This window comes from Hyperolius riggenbachi, chromosome 1 (genome assembly GCF_040937935.1).
Source record: "Hyperolius riggenbachi isolate aHypRig1 chromosome 1, aHypRig1.pri, whole genome shotgun sequence".
In the NCBI taxonomy this organism is placed as follows: Eukaryota; Metazoa; Chordata; class Amphibia; order Anura; family Hyperoliidae; genus Hyperolius; species Hyperolius riggenbachi.
The window spans coordinates 520,807,786-520,828,973 of NC_090646.1; the positions used below are offsets into that span (position 1 = coordinate 520,807,786).

The window sequence follows — 21,188 nt, forward strand, 5'->3', positions numbered from 1 at the left end:
CTGCGTGTTCTAAAAAAAAAATTATGAAAATTGGCCCAGCAGGGCCTGAGAAATCCTCCGCAACGGCTTTACCGCCAAGAAGGTTAATAAACACCATTGCACTGATATTTCTGTGTCTGTGCCTTCATTCTTACAGCAAAAAGGTGGTTATATGGTTCTGTCTATGCCAGCCTGTAACAACTGCAAAATATTTTCCATATTCTCAAGTATATATCAAAGGTAATCTGTTCTCTAAAATGTAGTAAAGTAGGCATCATCTTCTCCAAAATTCCATTCCAAGGAGGGTCTGTGACGTATGCGCAGTCACCCACCAATTCCTGTTCCCTTTGCTGCAGTTTACCATAAAGCCTCAGACCCTGAGGGATCCTGAAGACAGTCAGAACTGCAGGCAAAGTAACCTTTTGGATTGGTTGGTGAGTCCACACACAGTCCAATTTGGATTGTATATACAATCCAGTGGCGTAACAATAGGCCCTGCAGCCCATGCTACCGCAGGGGGGGGGGAAGGGGGGCGTTTTGTGGGGGCTGGAGGGGTGGCAGCATGAGGGGAAAGCCTTGGCCACAGTCGGCGGGGGGAGGGGAAGTTCCCCCCCTCTCCCTCACCTCGGGGCTCTCCCAGTGGCGTAGCTACAAACCTCTGGGCCCCGATGCGGAATCTGGATGTGGGCCCCCCCCCCTCCCCCGGCAACACCCTTGACGGATGCACACACATATCAAAATCCCTATAGCCAGCTATAGGTACCCCCAGTATAGGTAGTCAGGCATAGGTAAGCCAGTATAGTTGCCCCCGGTATAGGTGAGATAGGCAGGCGCCGCCGGTATAAGTTAGATAGATAGGTGCCCCCAGTACAGGTTAGCTAGGTGGGTGCCTCTAATATAGGTAGCCAGAATAGTTGCCCCCAGCGTAGGTTAGATAGGTAGGTGCCCCCAGTATAGGTTAGTTAGGTAGGTGCCTCCAATATAGGTATCCAGTTTAGTTGCCACCTGTATAGGCTAGCTAGGTGCCCCCAATACAGGTTAGATAAGTAAGTGCCCCCAGTATAGGTTAGATAGGTAGGTGCCCCCAGTATAAATTAGATTAGGTCGGTGCCCCCCAGTATAGGTTAGATTAGGTAGGTGCCCCCCAGTATAGGTTAGATTAGGTAGCTGCCCCCCAGGATAGATTAGGTAGCTGCCCCCAGGATAGATTAGGTAGGTGCCCCCCCAGTATAGGTTAGATTAGGTAGCTGCCCCCCAGGATAGATTAGGTAGCTTCCCCCCAGGATAGATTAGGTAGCTGCCCCCCAGGATTAGGTTAGATTAGGTAGCTGCCCCCCAGGATAGATTAGGTAGCTTCCCCCCAGGATAGATTAGGTAGCTGCCCCCAGGATAGATTAGGTAGCTGCCCCCCAGTATAGGTTAGATTAGGTAGCTGCCCCCCAGGATAGATTAGGTAGCTTCCCCCCAGGATAGATTAGGTAGCTGCCCCCCAGTGTAGGTTAGATTAGGTAGGTGCCCCCCAGGATAGGGCAGGTAGGTAGGTACCGCGTCCCCATAATGGAGGGGGGGGCCGCAGCCGCGGGGAGGGCAGCCCGACCTCTCCCTCTCTTCCTCTCCCCGGGGGCCCCCCCTCAGATGCAGAGTGAGCGGCTCACGGAAGCGCTGTAGGCAGAACTCACCTCCGTCCCTGGTTCCAATCGCCGCTGATCTCCTCTCTGGCTGGCTCTGCATAGATGCTTACACACGCAGCTTCCTGTTTAGCCGGAAGCTGCGTGTGTAACAGCATCTATGCAGAGCCAGCCAGAGAGGAGATCAGCGGCGAGTGGAACGCAGGGAGGTGAGTTCTGCATACAGCGCTTCCGTGAGCCGCTCACTCTGCATCTGAGGGGGGGGCCCCGGGGAGAGGAAGGGAGGGAGAGGTCGGGCTGCCCTCCCCGCGGCTGCGGCTCCCTGCTACCAGCGCGCACGGGCCGCATGGCCCCCCAAACGGAGATGGGCCCCCCGGGCCCCTCCCCCGCCTCCTCAGGAGCCGGGCCCGGTCGCCAAGGCGACCGCTGCGACCACGGGCCCTACGCCCTTGGGCTCTCCCCTCTGCGCTCCCCTCCAGCTAGATATAGTGTGGGCAGTGGCGGGCAGATACATACCTTCTTCAGTGCAATCCACCGCAGACTCCTCGCTCTAGCGGCTGACGTCACTTCCGGAATCTGCGATGGAACGCACAGAAGAAGGTATGTATCTGCCCGCTGCCCACACTATATCTAGCTGGAGGGGAGAACTTCCCCTCTCCCCGCCGACTGTGGCCAAGGCTTTCCCCTCATGCTGCCACCCCTCCAGCCCCCACGAAACAGCCACGAGCGGGCCCCGGGGGGGGGGGTGGGGCCCGCTCTGAAATTCTGCAGGGGGGCCCGGTGGGGCCTAGTTACGCCCTTGATACAATCGATGCAATCTGTGCTCTCATATAGAGGCCAGGTCGCTGCCACCAATCCGCAATAAAAGCATGCGAATGCGCTAATTCTAACTCTAGCTAAATCCTGTAGGAAAAAGGGTTAATTTGACAACCTTTCTAGAGATAGCAAACTAACAATATTTAATATCAAACAGTTATGGTAACGTCTCTCTTTGAAGATGTGAATTCTTTTGGCGGAGATTTGTTTTAGAACAGCACTTAGACGAACTATTTTTTAATCGTTTAAAGAAATAATGCAGAACAAAATATAGCAATAGAAACAAATGGATACAGAAATAATAAAGGTTCAATATGAAAATAATAGCTGATTACAGTCTGAGCAGTTTGTCAAGTTACCGTGTCCTTTGCGGTAAGTCCCACAGAAGATATATAGTACAATTCTGGAAAGTTCTGTGGAATGGGTATTAATCCTTTTAGCATCCAGCCCAAATTCGTGATGGTACATGATGGCTGGGGTCTCTCTCTCCAGGCTGAGTATCAGTCGGTTTTAACCCTTTCTCTGCCAGAGGGCGTGGATGGTCTGGTTTTAGGGTAAATGGCTTCTTTCAGTAAGTACAAACAAACACTCCCTCACATCCCCCAGGGCAGGGGTGGTGAGATGGAAGAGCACTGAGTTTCTAAAAGCCAGGCATATGAATTAAAGGGGCTCCCCAGAACATAGTTTGGGCGCATTTACATGCGCTTGCCGCAATGGCGTTCCCGAAATCGTGACAGGGTCTATGGCCATAAACAGGTGAAGAGTAAACCAGGTCTTCTGTGGTCAATATAGTGTAACGAAAAGTATTAGGGCCTGGTCTATTTCCGTCTTCTGTAACAATCGTCCCAACAAATTTAGAGAGAAAACATACAGTTTCTTCAAACCCTATCCTGAGAGAAGGCTCTTCCTTGGAATCCAGAAATAAAAAAACAAAAAAAAACAAACAAACACATGGGCATTTTTGTAAGAAACACAAAGTTGAAGGAAGACCCCATCTTGTTTCAAATCTGGTTGAAACCCAAGGACTCAGACTCTACTTCCCATCATTCAGAGTATGACTACTTACTTTCTAGATGGACAGTGACAGAACTGACTGCTTTACCAATACAAATATCTCTTGGGCTAAAGATGTCAAAGGTACCCTGCTTGTCCTTAGGAGATGGTTGTTCTGTCATCTAAAATAATCAGAATGTCTTCACCCCAAACAATCTGTCAGAAATATTTCAATGCAAGACGCATTGACATGTTATGTGATTTGCGTCAAACAGCCTAATTCAGTCCAGAGAATACCACTCTCCAGTGCTGTTGTATTGCAGATAGTGTGTGTATTCCCAGGACTTGATCCTTGAATCTGCCTGTTCCTTGTTCTGATATTGTTGCTGACTTTGGCCCAGCTGACTTTTGTATTGCACAAGTACCTGATTTGTACCGACTTCTGCCTGTTTGAGGACCCGATTTGCTGTTGCCTGTCCGAGAGCCTAAACTGTTACCAACCTCTGCCTGCCCGGGTCCGATCCGTTGCTGGACCTTGGCCTGCTACTGAACTTAACTAAGGGCCCGTTTCCACTAGAAGCAGTGCAATGCAGCTACATCAGGTGTGCTGAAACACATGCACAGCAATGGAAGAGTTTCCACTGCGTGCATGTTGTGAGGAGCGATCCGAGAATCTACAGCATGCTGCAGATTCTCGCACGGCCACATCCGCGTCCCATCTCCTCCATTGACTTCCGCATCTCCCGATGCGGAAGTGATGCGATGCGGCCAGGTAGCCGCATTCGCATCACTTTGTAGCGGAAACCAGCCCTTTTCAACCCAAATAACTATGTAACTTAAATGGAGCCTGACTTGCCAGACTCACGTGCACAGCCGGCCCAGTGAAGGCGCAGCGCTACCCGGCCAATCAAGAAGGGGGAGCCATTTAGCAGGATCGGAAGGACAGAATAGGGAATAGAGGAGCAGTGAGCATCAGCATCAGGACAATTACTATACATTCCTGCTCCCCCCCCCCCCTTCTCCCCATATTAATTTGGGCTCTGGTACCCTTTAAGGTCTGCTCAGGAGCCAATTAAAAGTTCTCCACGTGGTTTTGGGAAGTTCCTCATCCTGGGTGGGTGAACGACTTGCAACCTTCACCTTCTCCATAGACGAGATTGAATGAGCCGGAGTAGGCTGAGGTCTACTGTAATATGCTCCTTTGCTAAAGCTGCGATAGGCATATTCTGAACCAGAGAAAGACAGGGAGTTACTTTAAACCAGAAACCCACTAGGAGCAATTTCTAATCGCTAGTGATTTGAAAAAGCTATTGCTAATGCAAAGCTATGGGGGAGGTTTATAAAATCACATCGCTCAAGTGGGATCGCACCCATAGAATTACATTAGCAAGAGTTTTCAAATAGCAAAGCGCTCAGAAAATAACTCCTAGTGGGTTTCTGGCCTCAGAAAGTGAACATTTCTTTGATTAGTCTGGAAAGTGTTAAACATTTCTTTACAAGGTGAACGACCTTACTCATGAAAAAAAAAAAGTGCACAGATGACTTAAAGGGACTCTGATCAGTGCCCGAATTTAAATGATTGCACTTACCTGGGGCTTCCTCCAGCCCATCACAGGCCGCGAGGTCCTTTCTGGCTCCTCTCCTGCGCCTTCGCCAGTCCCCGTTACCAGCGACACCCGGGCATGCGCAGATCTGTCATGCCGGCATGAAGCGTAGCAGCCAGCATGATGACGAGCAGCATAATGATTCCGGAAAGGGCCGACCCGGGTGTCGCTGGTAACGGGGAATGGAGGCGCACGGAGAGGAGCCAGGACGACGCCGGGGGACCTTACAGCCTGTGGTGGGCTGGAAGAAGCAGGTAAGTGCAATCTTTTAAATTTGGGCACTGCTCAGGGTCCCTTTAATACCTTGAAATTTGTAGAGAAATGTTTATTTCTGCAGATTCCACATTTTCGATGATTGGCCTTCACAGAGTATTTAATATTTAATTTGGTTTGACTGTGACTGCAGCTCTGACCACGACCTCACTGAATAAAGGTGGCCATACACTTATAGATTTGCAACAGATCTGACCATCAGATAGATTTTTTTGGCAGATGCCTGTTAAGTACAATCTGACAGGAATCAATCTGATGTGTGCCACACACCAATAACAGATTTCATGCTGGAATCTATTAGAAAATCAATCAAAATGCATTATTGGACCATTAGATCCAATGCAACTCTATGGGCCATCGATCTGCTGCCAGCAGCAGATTGACCTAGGTTTTCCATTTTGTCAGATAGATCAAAGCCATCGAAATCAGCTGCAAATCGATCAAATGGGTAATTAGATAGAATTGATTTCTGATCGATCGTGCCTGTGTGGATATTCGCCAAACAAGACAGAACAAGGAGCATAACTAATAGCAACCGCTGCTAGTCATGTCCACAGGATCAGAACTAGTAGGAGCGCAGTCAATCAATACCACAGTGAGGTCAGAATCCCACCAGGAGCGATTTCTAAATGCTAGCAATTTGAAAAATCTCTTGTTAATGCAATGCTATGGGAGATTTTTATAAAAATCACATCGCTCAAGTGGGATCACACCCATAACATTACATTAGCAAGAGCTTTCAAATCGCTCAGTAAATCGTTCCTAGTGAGGCCCCATTCACACTAGAGCAATTTCAGAAAAACGCTCAAACGCTAGCGCTTTTTAAAAGCGCTAGCATAATGAAACCCTATGGCTCTGTTCTTACTTGGGCGATTTGCGCTAATCGTCACAAATCGCCCAAAAAAGCGAAACACAAACACATCGCCTGCACCATTTTCAGGCGCTTTCCCAGCTATCGCGTTTCAGTGCTATAGAAGCGCTAAACGCGATCACGGCAAAATCGCTGCAGTGTTCAGTGATTTTTCCACATGAAATCACTGAAATATCCCTCCTGCAAAACGCGGGAAAAAAAAAAATAGCCGACGTTTTGCAAGTGTGAATGGGGTCTCAAAGAACTTTGCTGTTTGCCCATGCAGGAAGAGCAACCAAGACGAGGTAAATAAAATAGAGACACAGGACCCAGCCAACAGCTATGGCAAAGCTGAAAACTATGACAGGCCAAGTGACAAGGGAGGAAGAGGCTTTTATATGGACATCACCCAATGAGAGCAGACATCCAAGTTCCACAGTTGAATAGTAATCACTCAATCCCAGTGCACACAAAAAACCTCTACAGATCTGCAAAACGCTAGAGGTTTTTGAAGCAGATTTTCAGAGCCATTCTAGGCATGTTTAGAGAGGTTTTCTAAACATGCCTAGCGTTTTTGGGAGTGTTTTTTTGTGTAGCAGATTTCATATATTGTTACAGTAAAGTTATTACTGAACAGCTTCTGTAACAAAAACACCTGGAAAACCGCTCTGATCTAGCATTTTTCAGAGCTGTTTGAGCTTTTCCTATACTTTACATTGAGGCAGAAACGCATCTGCAAACCGCAAAAATGCTGCAGGACCCACATTTGCGGTTTGCTAAAAACCTCGAACCGTTGGTGTGCACCATCCCATTGAGATACATTAGCCAAGCATTTTCAGAAGCGGCAGCGGTTTTTAAAACGCTACCAAAACCGCTTGGTGTTCACTAGGCTTGACTGATTGGAGACTGCAGGCTGATTGCACATGAATAGGACTCATTACAAATACATGCAACATTTTTAAGCAACATGCATGCAGGGAACTCAGCTGCAACAAGCCATAAGTGGATTCATGACAGTATCCTAAACTGCAGTGATTGCAGATGGCAATGAAACTTATTGCGAATGCTAGCAAAACTTTGCAACTGAATGCATGCAGAGAAATCAGAACTGTCTTGTTGCAGTTCAACTGCAACCAGCAGGACATGCTACAGGAGAGATCATGACAAGATACTCTGCAGGAGAATGAGAGGAAACTTACCCTATTACACAGTCAGTATGCATGATCTGAACCTGGTTTATGGTTGACAAAAAACACTTCTGGGTTCAAATGAATACAACATTCTCTGCTGTAGTGCATATTATTATTAAGCATTACTATGTAACTTAACCACTTGAGGACTACAGTCTTTCTAACCCTTAAGGACCAGGCACTTTTTTTCCACTCAGACCACTGCAGCTTTCACGGTTTATTGCTCGTTCATACAACCTACCACCTAAATGAATTTTGGCTCCTTTTCTTGTCACTAATACAGCTTTCTTTTGGTGCTATTTGATTGCTCCTGCGATTTTTACTTTTTATTATATTCATCAAAAAAGACATGAATTTTGGCAAAAAAATGTTTTTAACTTTCTGTGCTGACAATTTTCAAATAAAGTAAAATTTCTGTATACATGCAGCGCGAAAAATGTGGACAAACATGTTTTTTATTAAAAAAAAAACCATTCAGTGTATATTTATTGGTTTGGGTTGGGTAAAAGTTATAGCGTTTACAAACTATGGTGCAAAAAGTGAATTTTCCCATTTTCAAGCATCTATGACTTTTCTGACCCCCTGTCATGTTTCATGAGGGGCTAGAATTCCAGGATAGTATAAATACCCCCCAAATGACCCCATTTTGGAAAGAAGACATCCCAAAGTATTCACTGAGAGGCATAGTGAGTTCATAGAAGATATTTTTTGTCACAAGTAAGCGGAAAATGACACTGTGACAAAAAAAAGAAAAAAAAAAAGAATCCATTTCTTCTAACTTGCGACAAAAAAAAAATGAAATCTGCCACGGACTCACCATGCCCCTCTCTGAATACCTTGAAGTGTCTACTTTCCAAAATGGGGTCATTTGTGGGGTGTGTTTACTGTCCTCGCATTTTGGGGGGTGCTAATTTGTAAGCACCCCTGTAAAGCCTAAAAGTGCTCATTGGACTTTGGGCCCCTTAGCGCAGTTAGGCTGCAAAAAAGTGCCACACATGTGGTATTGCCGTACTCAAGAGAAGTAGTAGAATGTGTTTTGGGGTGTATTTTTACACATACCCATGCTGGGTGGGAGAAATATCTCTGTAAATGACAATTTTTTCATTTTTTTTTTTTTTTTTTTTTACACACAATTGTCCATTTACAGAGTTATTTCTCCCACCCAGCATGGGTATGTGTAAAAATACACCCCAAAACACATTGTACTACTTCTCCCGAGTACGGCGATACCACATGTGTGGCACTTTTTTGCACCCTAACTGCGCTAAAGGGCCCAAAGTCCAATGAGTACCTTTAGGATTTCACAAGTCATTTTGCGGAATTTGATTTCCAGACTACTCCTCACGGTTTAGGGCCCCTAAAATGCCAGGGCAGTATAGGAACCCCACAAATGACCCCATTTTAGAAAGAAGACACCCCAAGGTATTCCGTTAGGAGTATGGTGAGTTCATAGAAGATTTTATTTTTTGTCAAAAGTTAGCGGAAAATTGATTTTTATTGTTTTTTTTCACAAAGTGTCATTTTCCACTAACTTGTGACAAAAAATAAAATCTTCTATGAACTCACCATACTCCTAACGGAATACCTTGAGGTGTCTTCTTTCTAAAATGGGGTCATTTGTGGGGTTGCTATACTGCCCTGGCATTTTAGGGGCCCTAAACCGTGAGGAGTAGTCTGGAAATCAAATTCCGCAAAATGACCTGTGAAATCCTAAAGGTACTCATTGGACTTTGGGCCCTTTAGCGCAGTTAGGGTGCAAAAAAGTGCCACACATGTGGTATCGCCGTACTCGGGAGAAGTAGTACAATGTGTTTTGGGGTGTATTTTTACACATACCCATGCTGGGTGGGAGAAATAACTCTGTAAATGGACAATTGTGTGTAAAAAAAAAAAATGAAAAAATTGTCATTTACAGAGGTATTTCTCCCACCCAGCATGGGTATGTGTAAAAATACACCCCAAAACACATTGTACTACTTCTCCCGAGTATGGCAATACCACATGTGTGGCACTTTTTTGCACCCTAACTGCGCTAAAGGGCCCAAAGTCCAATGAGTACCTTTAGGATTTCACAGGTCATTTTGCGAAATTTGATTTCCAGACTACTCCTCACGGTTTAGGGCCCCTAAAATGCCAGTTCAGTATAGGAACCCCACAAATGACCCCATTTTAGAAAGAAGACACCCCAAGGTATTCCGTTAGGAGTATGGTGAGTTCATAGAAGATTTTATTTTTTGTCACAAGTTAGTGGAAAATGACACTTTGTGAAAAAAACAATAAAAATCAATTTTCCGCTAACTTTTGACAAAAAATAAAATCTTCTATGAACTCACCATACTCCTAACGGAATACCTTTGGGTGTCTTCTTTCTAGAATGGGGTCATTTGTGGGGTTACTATACTGCCCTGGCATTTTAGGGGCCCTAAACCGTGAGGAGTAGTCTTGAAACCAAATGTCGCAAAATGACCTGTGAAATCCTAAAGGTACTCATTGGACTTTGGGCCCCTTAGCGTACTTAGGGTGTAAAAAAGTGCCACACATGTGGTACTGCCGTACTCAGGAGAAGTAGTATAATGTGTTTTGGGGTGTATTTTTACACATACCCATGCTAAGTGGGAGAAAGATCTCTGTAAATGACAATTGTTTGATTTGTTTTACACACAATTGACCATTTACATAGAAATTTCTCCCACCCAGCATGGGTATGTGTAAAAATACACCCCAAAACACATTATACTACTTTTCCTGAGTACGGCGGTACCACGTGTGACACTTTTTTGCAGCCTAGGTGCGCTAAGGGGCCCAACGTCCTATTCACGGGTCATTTTGAGGCATTTGTTTTCTAGACTACTCCTCGCGGTTTAGGGCCCCTAAAATGCCAGGGCAGTATAGGAACCCCACAAGTGACCCCATTTTAGAAAGAAGACACCCCAAGGTATTCCGTTAGGTGTATGGCGAGTTCATAGAAGATTTTATTTTTTGTCACAAGTTAGTGAAAAATGACACTTTGTGAAAAAAACCAATAAAAATCAATTTCCGCTAACTTTTGACAAAAAATAAAATCTTCTATGAACTCGTCATACACCTAACAGAATACCTTGGGGTGTCTTTTTTTCTAAAATGGGGTCACTTGTGGGGTTCCTATACCGCCCTGGCATTTTACGGGCCCAAAACCGTGAGTAGTCTGGAAACCAAAGGTCTCAAAATGACTGTTCAGGGGTATAAGCATCTGCAAATTTTGATGACAGGTGGTCTATGAGGGGGCGAATTTTGTGGAACCGGTCATAAGCAGGGTGGCCTTTTAGATGACAGGTTGTATTGGGCCTGATCTGATGGATAGGAGTGCTAGGGGGGTGACAGGAGGTGATTGATGGGTGTCTCAGGGGGTGGTTAGAGGGGAAAATAGATGCAATCAATGCACTGGGGAGGTGATCGGAAGGGGGTCTGAGGGGGATCTGAGGGTTTGGCCGAGTGATCAGGAGCCCACACGGGGCAAATTAGGGCCTGATCTGATGGGTAGGTGTGCTAGGGGGTGACAGGAGGTGATTGATGGGTGTCTCAAGGTGTGATTAGAGGGGGGAATAGATGCAAGCAATGCACTGGCGAGGTGATCAGGGCTGGGGTCTGAGGGCATTCTGAGGGTGTGGGCGGGTGATTGAGTGCCCTAGGGGCAGATAGGGGTCTAATCTGATAGGTAGCAGTGACAGGGGGTGATTGATGGGTAATTAGTGGGTGTTTAGGGTAGAGAACAGATGTGAACACTGCACTTGGGAGGTGATCGGACGTCGGATCTGCGGGCGATCTATTGGTGTGGGTGGGTGATCAGATTGCCCGCAAGGGGCAGGTTAGGGGCTGATTGATGGGTGGCAGTGACAGCGGGTGATTGATGGGTGGCAGTGACAGGGGGTGATTGATGGGTGATAGGTGATTGGCAGGTGATTGAAAGGTGATTAGTGGGTGATTACAGGGAAGAACAGATGTAATTAATGCACTGGCGAATTGATAAGGGGGGGTCAGAGGGCAATCTGAGCGTGTTGGCGGGTGATTGGGTGCCCGCAAGGGGCAGATTAGGGTCTGATCTGATAGGTAAAAGTGACAGGTGGTGATAGGGGGTGATTGATGGGTAATTAGTGGGTGTTTAGAGGAGAGAATAGATGTAAACAATGGATTTGGGAGGTGATCTGATGTCGGATCTGCGGGCGATCTATTGGTGTGGGTGGGTGATCAGATTGCCCGCAAGGGGCAGGTTAGGGGCTGATTGTTGGGTGGCAGTGACAGGGGGTGATTGATGGGTGATTGATGGGTGATTGACAGGTTATCAGGGAAGATAGATGCATACAGTACACAGGGGGGGGGGGGGGTCTGGGGAGAATCTGAGGGGTGGGGGGGGTGATCAGGAGGGGGCAGGGGGCCGGGGGGGGGATAAAAAAAAAAATAGCGTTGACAGATAGTGACAGGGAGTGATTGATGGGTTATTAGGGGGGTGATTGGGTGCAAACAGGGGTCTGGGGGGTGGGCAGGGGGGGGTCTGAGGGGTGCTGTGGGCGATCAGTGGGCGGGGGGGGGGGGGGGGCAGATCAGTGTGTTTGAGTGCAGACTAGGGTGGCTGCAGCCTGCCCTGGTGGTCCCTCGGACACTGGGACCACCAGGGCAGGAGGCAGCCTGTATAATACACTTTGTATACATTACAAAGTGTATTATACACTTTGTAGCGGCGATCGCGGGGTTAACATCCCGCCGGCGCTTCCGTATGGCCGGCGGGATGTTACGGCGGGTGGGCGGAGCCAGTTGCCGGGGGAAGCGCGCGTCATCAATGACGCGATCGCTCCCCCGGCATGCCTAAAGGACGCGCCGCCTGAAGGCGTATTGCGGTCCTTTAGGCGTCCACTTTGCCGCCGCCCATGGGCTGTGGGCGGTCGGCAAGTGGTTAAGTAGCAGTTACCAACCTCAAATTTAACAGTTTATCAAATTAATTTAAAGGGAAGGTCCAAGTTTCACTTACCTGGGGCTTCTACCAGCCCCATGTAGCCATCCTGTGCCCTCGTAGTCACTCACTGCTGCTCCAGTCCCCCGTTGGCAGCTCTGACCTCGGAGGTCAGGGCCACATTGCATACATTTTTACGCATTCCAGCTAGTGCAGGAACAAAAATGTATGCGGTGCACCACTAACGCGTAAAAATGTATGTGTTAATGTTCCTGCACTAGCGGGAATGTGTAAAAATGTACGCAATTCGGCCCTGACCTCCGAGGTCAGAAAGCTGCCAGCGGGAGACTGGAGCAGCAGTGAGTGACTACGAGGGCACAGGATGGCTGCATGGGGCTGGTAGAAGCCCCAGGTAAGTGAAACTTTTTTTTGCTTGGACCTTCCCTTTAATGAGCAAAAAATTTGCATCAACGGGGAATTATATAAGATGTGCAAATTCCAACTTGATGCAGTTATGCAAATGTGACTGCAAACTTAAGGTGTTGTGATGTGTTGCTTGTGTGCAGCATCTTTGTGTGCAGCATCTTTGTGTGCAGCATCTTTGTGTGCAGCATCTTTGTGTGCAGCATCTTTGTGTGCAGCATCTTGCAAAGATTTCTGTCTGATGGGGAGTGCAGCTCCATAGAGTAGACTGTGTAGGTATGGCTCTCATACTACATGGAAGCCAGGGCTGTGGAGTCGGTCCAAAAATCCACCGACTCCAACTCCTCTAATTTGCATATTACAATTTTGTTGATTAAAAGTATGCAACATGAAATTCGTCTCTTAACTGCCAACGCTTAGGAATTTTACAAGACAACTGAAGTGAGAAGGATATGTAGACTACTAAATGTATTCCCTTTAGACTAAAACTATTCCTTGGTAAGAGTACTTGTAAAAGGTACAAACCGGAACAAAGAACATCTATCAGGCCCTAGGCAATGTAAGTGTGGGTACATGTAAGAATGATGTGCAGGTACTCTGCTGGGGAATGAGGAGATTGTAAATAGACAATACCTCTGTGTTCAATGTGCACAGCATTCTCGGTGGATTCCCTGCAGCTCTGTGGGGAGTGCATATGTAGAGTATAGTACTACTGTGTAACAAAGTAAACCTGAGACAGATGAAATTAAAGTTGTATACATACCTGGGGCTTCCTCCAGCCGCCTTCAGGATAATCAGTCCCTCGTTGTCCTCCTCCACCACCTGGATCTTCTGCTATGAATCCAGGTACTTTAACCAGTCGGGCGTAGTGCACATTCACACACTCCGCCACCAGGAGCATACTACACCTGTGCAGCACTATTGCGCAGGTGCAGAATGTTCCTGGCTGTGGGAGCGGCATGCGGCCGGACAGCGCTGACTGGCTGAATTACCAGGACTCCTAGCAGAAGATCCGGGTGGTGGAGGACAGCGAGTGACTGATTAGCCTGAAGGGGGCTGGAGGAAGCCACAGGTATGTATAAAACTTTATTTTTCATCCATCTCAGTTACCCTTTAATTTGTAGTCACCAAACCAAATTTTAACAACATATCAAATTATTTGATTTCATCAGCAAAGAGAGTGCGTACATTTGCATAAATCATCATCAATGCAGAATTATTTCCATCTCGTTGACCATCTCTATTAGTGACACGGCTACACATCAGGCTTTATTCTTACAGCATAGATGTTATTTAGTATATATAAGAGATCCCTGTGTACACATCATATATACAGTCACAATCAGATATGTATATCTGACCTTAAAAATACGGGGACTGCTTTATTGAAGCAGCACAAGTAACTAATTTTGATTGGTTTATTTCATTTTTGCGGACTAAGCACAGCTATTACTGTATATACACATTATTTTTAATGACTATTATCTGAGAAATAGAACATCGTCATATTTTCTATTTTAATAACAGTTACAAATTCATTAGGAGTCGGAGTCGGTGCATTTTTTCCCGACTCCGACTCCAGGCACCCAAAATTGCCCGACTCCATGACTCCGACTCCACAGCCCTGCATGGAAGGGGGTAAAATTGGTCTGTGATCTTGCCTTTTCCAAAGACTTTTATCTGATGTGTGTACCCACCTTTATGCAGCTTGTAAATAGACCAATCAAATGCTTTCGTTGCGAGATTTGATTAGACCATTTACATTTTAAAGTTTCATCATAATTAGCATAATTCTGCATCATAAATAATTGTTAATTTTAAAAGCATGTTGGACTGGTCCTATTGTTGAGGTGTTTTTGAGTATGAAAACTTTTTGTAATCCGGAACAAAATGAAGTAGGCCTGTCAGGTTGCATAATAGCTCAGCTGCACAGCACACTAGTAAAACTACACAATGCACTTTATTGTTACAGAAGAGGAGCACTCATAACTTATCTGTGAAATAGGACAATTTAGCATTGCATTTTTCACCAAAATGTAAATTTATTAGAAGTCTGAACATTTTTGCTGACTCATTCCACCTCCAGGTACCCAGTCATTTCTTCACTAAATCTAATATAAAGAACCTGGTATACAGCAAGCATTATACAAACAAAACCAAAGGCCATAAAGAAACAGAAGAAAGAATGCTCTTATCTAAGTGCAAAGGGTATTAAAGACTGGAAATTCTGTTTGTTTAATTGAAATGAGGCATTGACAACGGTAATTCAGTGACTTCACATTGCACAGTACAATCCATAGTGCTGAAGACGTTCTCCAATAGATTGATTCTTATGAGTTCTTCTGGGGAATCTTAATGGTCACCTGTAAATGATAAGAATTCATGTGAGCAGAGGTTCAGCTTTAGCCACTGCATGACACATCTTTGCAGACAGCTTTCTGTGCTATGGAGACAATAGTTACCCTGTTAAAAAGTGATTTCACTTTTATTACACAAGTTTTTTAGGGCTCGTTTCCACTATCGCGAATCCGCATGCGTCCAACGCATGCAGATTCGCACATGTAATGCAAGTGGATGGGCCTGTTTCCACTGTAGCGTCATTGAGGTGCGTTTTCTTCAGCGGTGAAAAACGCACAAAAGAGCCGCAGAATTCGCCTGCGAGTGGAATGCATGCGAATCGTGTGCAATGTATTTAGTAGGTAAATCGCATGCGGTTTCCCCATGCGTTTTTGCCGCGGATTCGCATAGGTACCAATGTAAATTCACACAGGCAGTGACATGGTTAAAATCGCATATACCCTCACCTATGCGAATTCGCGGCAAAACCGAATGGGGAATCGCATGAAATTTCATCAGCGGTGGAATCCAGGCGATTCCGCACCGCAATAGTGGAAACGAGCCCTTAATATTTATATTACATGCACAACCCATTTAGAAATTCAATGCTGCTACCGCTACTATATAATGCTGGGCATACACGAGTCGACAGGCCCTTATCAATCGAGCCGCTGATGGCTTGATTGATAGTTTCCGACGTGTCCGATCACGCAGCGGATCGATTCCGTGCTCGATCCCCGCGGGCGGACAACAGAAGACAAACGAAAGGCAGATAAGAAATGCCCGCGGGGATGAGCAGGAATCGATCCAGGCACCCGCGGGGACGCGGCGGGTGGCGATCCTGCGGCTAATCGAGATGCCGAGTTGACTCGTGTATGCCCAGCATTATGCTGGATACACGGTTCGTTCCCGCATCAAATGCGCCGCTCAATTTCCGACTAATCGATTATTCCCGAACATTGATGATTTTTAGGTCGATTGCCATGTAAAGTATGGCAAATCAACCTAACGATCCATCGACACGCGAATCGGACATGTCAGAAATAAACGAATCGACGGGAATCGAGCGGCACATCGACGGGAATAGAGTGCGGGAACGAACCGTGTGCATCCAGCATTAGATGCACAACCAATCAATATCTCAATCAACTATGTTTATTGGTACAATAGAAACAAGCTACTACAAAATATGCATACCTCCCAAGCTTACAGAGAGGTATTTTTTGCTTATTCCCTGTATTGGGAACAACCAGAGCAGGGGTCGGAACCTTTTTGGCTGAGAGGCGAGGGCCATAAACACCACATATTATAAAGTGTAATTCCATGAGAGCCATACAATATATATCCCAAACTAAATACAAGTAAATGTGTGCATTTTATAGAAGACCAACCCTTTTAAAAGTACGATAAGTCTCTGAATTAATTTTTAATAACATGGTTATGCGGTTTCTAACCAATAATGAGGCAGGTTAGGAGCTCGATTTCCATCCACTGGTGGAAAGTGGCATCATGCCTGAAATCTGCCTCGTACCTCGTTGGAGCCACTGAGTGCCAGCCCAAGATGAGGACACTTTAGTGTCCCCTGATGTGATTATGGATACTCGTGCATGTTGGCCCTTCCTATCATTACGGTCTATATTCAGATGCACGAGTTCTAGTGCTATACTATAATATATTAAATTGTAACAACTCATACATTTAGTGAATTGTGAGCTGTTGATAAAATACATGCCTCATCCACTTCCACACACATATACCTGTTGGTTGTGCTCAACATATATACATAGATTGTTTTGAAGATATGGCATCTTAATTATCCATCTACTGATTTTCAATTTATATGCGCTTCCAAACGTATGCCTCCAGGAACTTATAATGCAATCCCCGTCATTTAGATTACATTTCTTTATTCACCTTTCACTTGAATATTAAAGGGATACTGTAGGGGGTCAGGGGAAAATGAGTTGAAGTTACCCGGGGCTTCTAATGGTCCCCCATAGACATCCTGTGCCCGCGTAGCCACTCCCTAATGCTCCGGCCCCGCCTCTGGTTCACTTCTGGAATTTCAGATTTTAAAGACTGAAAACCACTGCGCCTACGTTGCCGTGTCCTCCCTCCCGCTGATGGCACCAGGAGCATACTGCACAGGCCCAGTATGGTCTGTGCCTGCGCCATGCGCTCCTGGTGACATCAGGGGAAGCGAGGACACGGCAACGCAGGCGCAGTGGTTTTCAGACTAAGGTCTGAAATTCCAGAAGTGAACCAGAGGCGGGGCCGGAGCATTGGGGAGTGGTTGCGCGGGCACAGGATGTCTGCGGGGGACCATTAGAAGCCCCGGGTAACTTCAACTCATTTTCCCCCGACCCCCCTACAGTATCCCGTTAATTGTAAAAAAACAAGTGGTTCACTAATGTGAGCACTACGGCTCAGTGTACATACACTACGTGAAAGCTATAGCGCCCCAGCTGCGCCGCTACTTCCCTTATTAATTTTGCCTTAAAGAGAACCCGAGGTGGCCTTGTATTACGTAAGTGGGGCACAGAGGCTGGTTGGTCACACTAACACCAGCCTCTGTTGCCCCATCGTGTGTGTCAAAGACCCCCCTGCTCGCCGCTATACCCCCGCAGAGCTGGCGACACGCAGCGTGTCGCCAGCACAATGTTTACTCTAGCGCTGTCTGTCAGCGCCGCTCCGCCGCATCGCCGCTACCCGCCCTCGTCCCTTCCCTCCCGCTGATTGGAGGGAAGGGACGAGGGCGGGTAGCGGCGATGCGGAGGAGGCGTGGGAGCGGCGCTGACAGACAGCGCTAGAGTAAACATTGTGCTGGCGACGCGCTGCGTGTCGCCAGCACTGCGGGGAGTTTAGCGGCGAGCAGGGGGGTCTTTGACACACACGATGGGGCAACAGAGGCTGGTGTTAGTGTGACCAACCAGCCTCTGTGCCCCACTTACGTAATACAAGGCCACCTCGGGTTCTCTTTAACAGCGGGCGCCTCTCGCCCCGCCCCTGCGATTCACCAGGCTGGATGTGCATACTTCCGTCCGTGTTCTTGCTAGCCATATATGCGCATATTGTGCAAGCTTATGCCCTCCACGCCCCACTTGGTGTGTTGTGCACATCTCTATGTGCTCTGGCATGGCCACATCCATCATGTGCACGGATCTCCGTGCATTTTGGCACCAATCACACAGGGGGCACAGCTGTAGCCAATTAACCATGGACAAAATCCTGCCAACGGACTATAAAAGCAGTAACTTAATGCTCGGTACACACAATACAATTTCGGGCAGATTTACCTGCCGGATCGAGTTTTCCAACAGACAGAAGTGAAAAGAAATTGATAGAAATTAAAATTAGACATGTTGGAAAAAATAAATAAATAAATGAAAGTATCTGGCAGGCAAATCTGCCAGGAAATTGTATCATGTGTACCTAGCATAACACCTACTTTTTTCAGCTTCAGGCGAAGTGGTCATTTGGCCCACCCCAAGCATTTGTTTAAATGGTTTTATATTTTTTGTAGTGACTTTATTGATTGGTGCAGCCGACTTTCAGGATTTCTCTCTCTTTTTGCTCATGTAATTGCATTGATCTTGTGGCTTGCACGCCTTATATTTTGTGTGCGGATATATGCACTCTTTGCCATGTAAGGTGACATTAGGGAATAAATATTGAGTCTAATGTGTCTGTCTGTGCCGACCTCCCCACCTTTGATGGCTCCACTGATCAGCAGGGGTGAGAGACAGAAACAACAACATTCATATTGCGCTTGAGCTGCAGCTAATAGGGTGCGCTCAGTAGGCAGCAACAGACTGCTTGGCTGTAGCAGAGCTGCGTGTACTGCCATGTAGCAAAGCAGCAATTATCCTCTGTACAGCTGTTTAGATCAGATTAGTCTCAAGTGACTGAATTAATCTCTGATACCACCAACATATAGATTTACTATTGGTTTGCTAGGCGTATTAGTTGACTGGCAAACAGGGAAATATAGCCCTGGTGTGTTTTTTGTCTTGTGTTGCAGTGTACTCACATTCTTGACTTCAGTGTATGCTTCCAGTCCGTACTCTCCAAGCTCTCTCCCAACTCCAGAAGCTTTGTATCCTCCAAACGGTGCTTGAGCACCAAACACATCATAGCAGTTGATCCTGAAACACATATTATCAAGTGCAATACTTTAACACAAAGTCAAGAATATATTTCTGGCTATTTTTTTTTTCTTCAAGTAAAAGGTCCAGAAAGACAGCTCTTGAAAGACCCAAGCTGAGCTTAAAGAGGACCTCCAAAGTCAAAATGAAAATTTGGCAGCCTGCAAGTAAAATAAAGTTATATTTATCCGAGAAGTCTTTTCCCGCCACTATGCCGTCCCAAAGTCCCTGCATCACCCGTATTCTGGTGCCTGCTCCTCTCTCCCCAGAGAAAACCGTGGGGTGATGCTGGGACTTTGGGATGGCATCCCGGGACAAGACTTCTTGGGTAAATATAACTTTTTTTACTTACAGGCTGCCGGATTTTCGTTTTCACTCTGGAGTTCCTCTTTAAAAGTGCACTCTTTACAGAGCATTCTTTACAAATCTTATTTACAGCTTGCTTAGGTGTAAGCGGAAAAAAAAAAAAAAGAAGCTATTAAAACTTCAACACAACAGCCTTTCCTGACCAATATACAGGAAAAAAGAAAAAAGTTGTGCATTGATAGATTTACAGTATGTTACTTTTATTGAATCCAATATCTAAACTATTATAGATATTTTGATTGCAACCTATGAATGTGTATCTATGAGCTGTCTGCCCACCAAAAAACAATTCCTTGTACATATCAGTGTACATCGTAAATAATAACCATTCTGATATAGAAAATTCCAGACGACTTGCAATTTCAGCTTCAGTCAGTTTTTCATATTCATACTGGCTGAAATTACAAAAAGGTATTGCAGAGCATGGATACACATTACAGAAATGTTCCGTAAATGTGGAGGAGTTTCACTTTAGCATCATCTGCGTGAAGTACATATGCAGAAAATGAGGGCTAATGATGGTGAACAATTCTTACCACACTGTTCCTGCCCGTAGAGATTGAGATACGTAGTTTGCTTTGTCAATGTCCTTTGTGAACACAGCAGCTGCCAGACCATACATAGAGCTGTTTCCCCTTTCAATAACCTCTTCAATTGTCTTGAATTTTAGGATCTGCATCACTGGTCCAAAAATCTAGAAGATAACAACTTACAGGGTAAAAAACAAACAGACAAATAACAAAACAAAAAAGCCATAACCCACATGCAAAGTCTAGTCTGATGTTATTTGAATGCCCATCACAGCTAACTGAAATAGTTGCAGGCTGCAGGACAACTAATCAGAAACTTGTAAGGATTGAACTTCATCCCAATCAGTACCTGCGACCCCATTTCCCATGGGAAATCATTACTGTTTCTCAACTAGATCATCAGGGAGGTCTGTATGACCGAGATTGTGCTGAAACCCCTCCCAGTGTGATGTCAGGACCTAGGTCCTGAGAGTTTCCTGTCTGACCCTTGTTGCATTGTGTGACATGGCAGCTGGTTTCAACTGCCAAGCAACCAGTATCTCCCTCTGCAATAGGCTAAAAGGTTGTTTTTCATAGATGTACATATGTGTAATGACCGAGGCAGCTGCGGCGAACAGCACTGCAGCTGCCTCCGTGCCGCTGCCCGTCCCGAGGACGGAACGTTTGTTTGCTCAAGGGGTCACCGTCTCGCGCGGGCACACAGACGGGACCTTTATGCGAAGAGGAGGCTCGTCAGCTGACCTGCTGGTCGGCTGACGTCAGAGGAGCCTCACTGCGCCCAGGATTGGCTGACTGTTGGGGGGCGTGCCAGTGAGGTCTCCTCTGCAGGGGCGTAGCAATAGGGGTTGCAGAGGTAGCGACCGCATCGGGGCCCTTGGGCCAGAGGGGCCCCGAAGGGCCCTCCCTCAACTACAGTATTAGCTCTCTATTGGTCCTGTGCTCATAATAATCACTTCTATAGATACTTTGAATAGTGGTAATCCTTAACAAAGTGTTCCCCATCCCCTTCTTGCACCTCTGACACTGTATTTGCCATTGGCAGATTTTGGTGCACCGTATCAATTGTTATGTTTAGACTGCTTGGGGGGCCCCATTGTAAAACTTGCATCGGGGCCCACAGCTCCTTAGCT

General features: G+C 46.2%; 1 protein-coding gene and 1 long non-coding RNA gene across 4 annotated transcripts in view; one reads left to right on the forward strand and one right to left on the reverse strand.

Annotated features, from left to right (window-relative positions):
• LOC137524970 (uncharacterized) overlaps positions 1 to 21,188 on the forward strand; it is a 362,158-nt gene that overhangs the window by 185,965 nt on the left and 155,005 nt on the right. The window lies entirely within an intron of this gene.
• Positions 14,703 to 21,188, reverse strand: part of ALDH2 (aldehyde dehydrogenase 2 family member) — an 87,712-nt gene continuing 81,226 nt past the window's right edge. Inside the window, exons 11-13 of the mRNA XM_068245544.1 lie at positions 20,065 to 20,222; positions 19,048 to 19,162; positions 14,703 to 15,043 (exon numbers count right to left, since the gene is read on the reverse strand). Of these exons, the coding sequence (XP_068101645.1) occupies positions 15,011 to 15,043; positions 19,048 to 19,162; positions 20,065 to 20,222 (306 nt within the window). The 3' untranslated portion in view covers positions 14,703 to 15,010. The remainder of the gene's footprint in view (positions 15,044 to 19,047; positions 19,163 to 20,064; positions 20,223 to 21,188) is intronic.